General features: G+C 59.1%; 1 protein-coding gene across 1 annotated transcript; it reads left to right on the top strand.

Annotated features, from left to right (window-relative positions):
- The first annotated feature begins 428 nt into the window (after nt 1-428).
- GPX4 (glutathione peroxidase 4) lies at nt 429-3,140 on the top strand. Its single transcript, XM_014528032.2, has 6 exons — nt 429-578; nt 983-1,127; nt 1,675-1,826; nt 2,093-2,117; nt 2,430-2,489; nt 2,854-3,140. The coding sequence occupies exons 2-6, from the start codon at nt 1,059-1,061 to the stop codon at nt 2,884-2,886; spliced, it is 339 nt and encodes a 112-aa protein (XP_014383518.1). The 5' UTR covers nt 429-578; nt 983-1,058; the 3' UTR covers nt 2,887-3,140.
- The last annotated feature ends 598 nt before the right edge of the window (nt 3,141-3,738 follow it).

The following is a 3,738-nucleotide window of genomic DNA, read 5'->3' as shown; positions in this document are numbered from 1 at the left end:
CATGAAATGCCTCCTGTCTGCCCTTCTAGCACTAGTGAAACCTGAAAGACTAAAGGAGCTGCCCTGTGCAGGCCTTAGGTTGTCCTAGCTTGCACTGCTAGGGTCAGAGTTACTGTGCCAGGAACATCAAAGCCATAAGACGGGGAGAAGCAGCCAACATCTGTGCCAATCTCCCTCCCCAGCAAACGAACACGCGAGTCTGGCACAGACACTGGGCTGGGCGACGGGTGTTATCCAAGGGCTGGGTTGCAAAATGCTTGGTGGTGGTTGGTAGAGGGTTGTTCCTGGGAAGGAGACAAGCAGGTCCCCAGGCGAGGGAGTGCTGCGTGATCCAGATCCTCCGAGCCAGGGGAGGGAGGGGCTTGGCTGGGGCTGGGAGTAGAGCAGCCTCGCTGTGCTGCTGTTGTCTGGTGGGTTTGCACCCAGGCCGGGGTGATGCCTGTGCTGGGAGCCTGACCTTGGGTCTTGGCTGTTTTGCAGTGTGCCCAGGTGGATGAAGACTGGCGCTCTGCCAAATCCATCTACTACTTCCATGCCAAGGACATTGATGGCAATGATGTTTCCCTGGAAAAGTACCAGTAAGCAGCAAGGGGCTTGTGCGGCTGAGCCTGGCCCGGTGGGCTTTGCCTTGCTCTCTCTGAGCTTGCACAGCAATGACGCTGGGAGATCTGGTGCCCGCAGCCTGGGGAACGGGGTTGGGGAGGGAGCAGCACCTTTAGGCTCTGGGGAGGAGGGACAGCTCTTAGCAACAAAGCCGAGAAGCGGTGGCGTGGCCACAGAGGGACCGTCCCTGCCAGGCTGGGGGGTGGGGGCACGACCTTGGGTGCAGGAGCCCTAGGAACGGGAGTGAGCGAGGAGCCGGTTTGCAGAGCACTTCCCCTCCGTGCGACCGACCTCGTAGGGGCCCCCTGTGCCGCTATCAGCGTCTCGCCCCACCCTGCCCCTGCTGCACTAACTGCCACCGCTCCCTGCCTCTCCCCAGGGGCCAGGTCTGCATCATCACCAACGTGGCTTCGAAATGAGGCAAGACGGACGTAAACTACACTCAGTTTGTCGATATGTACGCCAGATACGCTGAGAGAGGTTTACGCATCCTGGCCTTCCCCTGCAATCAGTTTGGGAAGCAGGTAAGTGGTGCCTGCCTACTGCAATGCTCCGTGGGGGGCAGGCTCTGAGGGCTGTGGCGAGCCCCCATTCCCACACATGCATCTTGGTACACTAAACCTCTGGGGAAATGGGGCCACACTGCACCCGTGCCAGCAGACGGGTGCTAGGGGGGCTGCTGCTTGGGTTGGGAGGAGGTTGGGCTCTGGCTTGTTCTGGCCTTGGTGCCTCTCATGACACCGCTCGTGGCAGGTCCACGTACACGCCTGCAGGGAGCTGGACCTCCGTCCCTACCATGCGGTAAAGTCCCAGCTTGCCGAGCTGGTCTGGGCTCGCTGCAGCCAGGCACAGGAGAGCTGGGGGTGGCTCTGAGCATAAGAACGCAGAACCTGGATCTGCCAAGCCTTTCGGTAGAGCTGTGGCCTGTAAGCTCCCTGCCATCCTGTCCCAGCAGTAAGTGGGACTGAGGAACAGCCGCTGCCCTCTGGAAGCAAGCACTTTCCTGTCTCAGCTGGATGCATGACTCCTGCTCCTAAACCACTCACCCCTCACTGCTGTCCTCTCCTGCAGGAACCGGGAGACAATGCCCAGATCAAAGCCTTTGCTGAAAGCTATGGAGTGAAGTTTGACATGTTCAGCAAGATCGATGTCAACGGGGATCATGCCCTGCCTCTGTGGAAGTGGCTGAAGGAGCAGCCCAAAGGCAGGGGCACCCTGGGGAAGTGAGTGCGGAGCGGAGCAGCCCAGCCCTGGTGGGACTGGAGAGGGGGCAGACAGACCCCTGGATAAAATGGGGGCACCTGCCTCTCGCTGCCAGCGGTGCAGCTGATGCAGCACCAGGGCTACGAGGGGAGGGGGTGTGCTTGTCCCTGCTGGGTTGCAAGAAGCCCTCGGGCAGTGCCAGGCCTGGCTGTGGGGCTGAGCAATGTCTAGCAATGGGAATGGCTGTGCCACCTGCCATCTCACTGATGTTCTCTCTTTCTCCTAGTGCAATAAAGTGGAACTTCACAAAGGTAGGACTCGGCTCTCTTCTCATGGGGGTTTGGCTTGGGGAAAGTCTCGGTCAATGTGATCCTGCGGGATCCCAGGAGATGAGCTGCGGGAGAGCAGCAGAGAGCTGCAAAAGGTGTGGGATATAGTGAGCCCTGCTCCTGGGCCGGCACTTATCACCTGACAGCACTGCTTCTGTCTGGTTCCCTTGGGAAGGGGAGAGAAGGTCCCTGGTCTGTCCAGAGCCATGGGCTCCGGGCTGGGGACCTGTGCACTGGGGCTGCAGGCGCTTCTGGCCCCGCACATGGGCTCACGTGTTCTCTCTGACCCCACAGTTCCTTATTGACCGGCAGGGCCAGGTGGTGAAGAGATACAGCCCGATGGAAGATCCCATTGTAAGTCTGCCTTGTCGGGGCGGAGGATGGGACACTGATGCCCAGGCACAGCTTCCATGGGGAGGGGGAGGGAGTCTGGCCGTTTGCTAGTCCCAGCTTGGGCTGCCCTCATTATCCAGACGAGTTGCACACTGGACCACCTCCAGCCAGCTGTGAGGCCGCCTCTGGGACGTGGCTGTATTTCCTTCCTACCACTGCGCAGAAGGAAGCCATGCCCCTCATGGCTGGGAGGTCTCGGGGTCCTCAGCAGTGTGTGTTTCTGGCTGTAGGGTGGGATTGAAGCAGCTGGCAGTGGTTTGGGGCCGGGGTTAATGCCTCCAGCAGGGGCCAGCCCAGCCTGACTCTACCCCTCCTCTCCGCACAGGTGATCGAGAAGGACCTGCCCTACTACCTGTAAAGCTGCTCACTTAGCTGTACTACCCCCTCTGCTCTGCACTGGCTCACCTGCTCCCTGTGGAGCCTTCCTACCCAGCCCCATGACGGCCTGTCTTCAAACCAGACTGCTGGTGAGGCAGACCTGAAAGCCTGGCGTACACTTGCGGGAGGAAAGCTTCACTGGGCCGGTGGCCTGTGCGGGATAGAGCTGCTGTTGTGTGTTCACAACCTGGGATCTATTGCCTCATTGCAATAAAAGTGTTGAAAGCAATGCCTGTATAGTCTTGCTGGGAGTTGTGGAGGAGGAAGCATACCCTGCTCCACATGTGTGAAGGAGCCAAAACCAGGCTAGCTGCAGGCAGCAGTCATGCACAGGAAGGGTGCTATGCCTGCATTCCTCTCCTTCCTACCCTGGCATACAACAGTTTAGTGCAGGGCTAATCCGTTGTAGCAGCCCTAGGAATCATGTGCATAATCCCCTGCAGGCAGCAGCTCTTGGGCCTTCCCCGGAGCAATAATCCTCACTGGGTCTCTCATCAGACACCTCGGCACTGGCCCAACGCAGGGGCCGAGGCTGGGCTATGTGCAGGCCACGTGTTGCGCCATGATCCAGCCAACCGGTGCCTCATTGCCCACATGCTGATTTCATGGCCCCCTGAGTCCAGGCTCCTTCCAGAAATGCAAAGGTGGAATCCTCTTGCTTCCCTGTGAGAAGTGCTTTCAGGTGGAGCCCTTACAGCTGGCAGGTTATTTCCCCACCAGGATGGAAACCAATATACCTTACTTGCTGGCAGCCGTCGATCCTTTTGGATCAGGGTGTATGCATGAGAGGTCACCCAGATATCTGATGCATGTGCCTAGGCAGGAGTTTGGA

Source organism: Alligator sinensis, unplaced genomic scaffold (assembly GCF_000455745.1).
Source record: "Alligator sinensis unplaced genomic scaffold, ASM45574v1 scaffold1295_1, whole genome shotgun sequence".
Lineage (NCBI taxonomy): Eukaryota > Metazoa > Chordata > Crocodylia > Alligatoridae > Alligator > Alligator sinensis.
The sequence above is the reverse complement of the archived record's forward strand: the minus strand, read 5'-3'. Positions and strand labels throughout refer to the sequence as shown.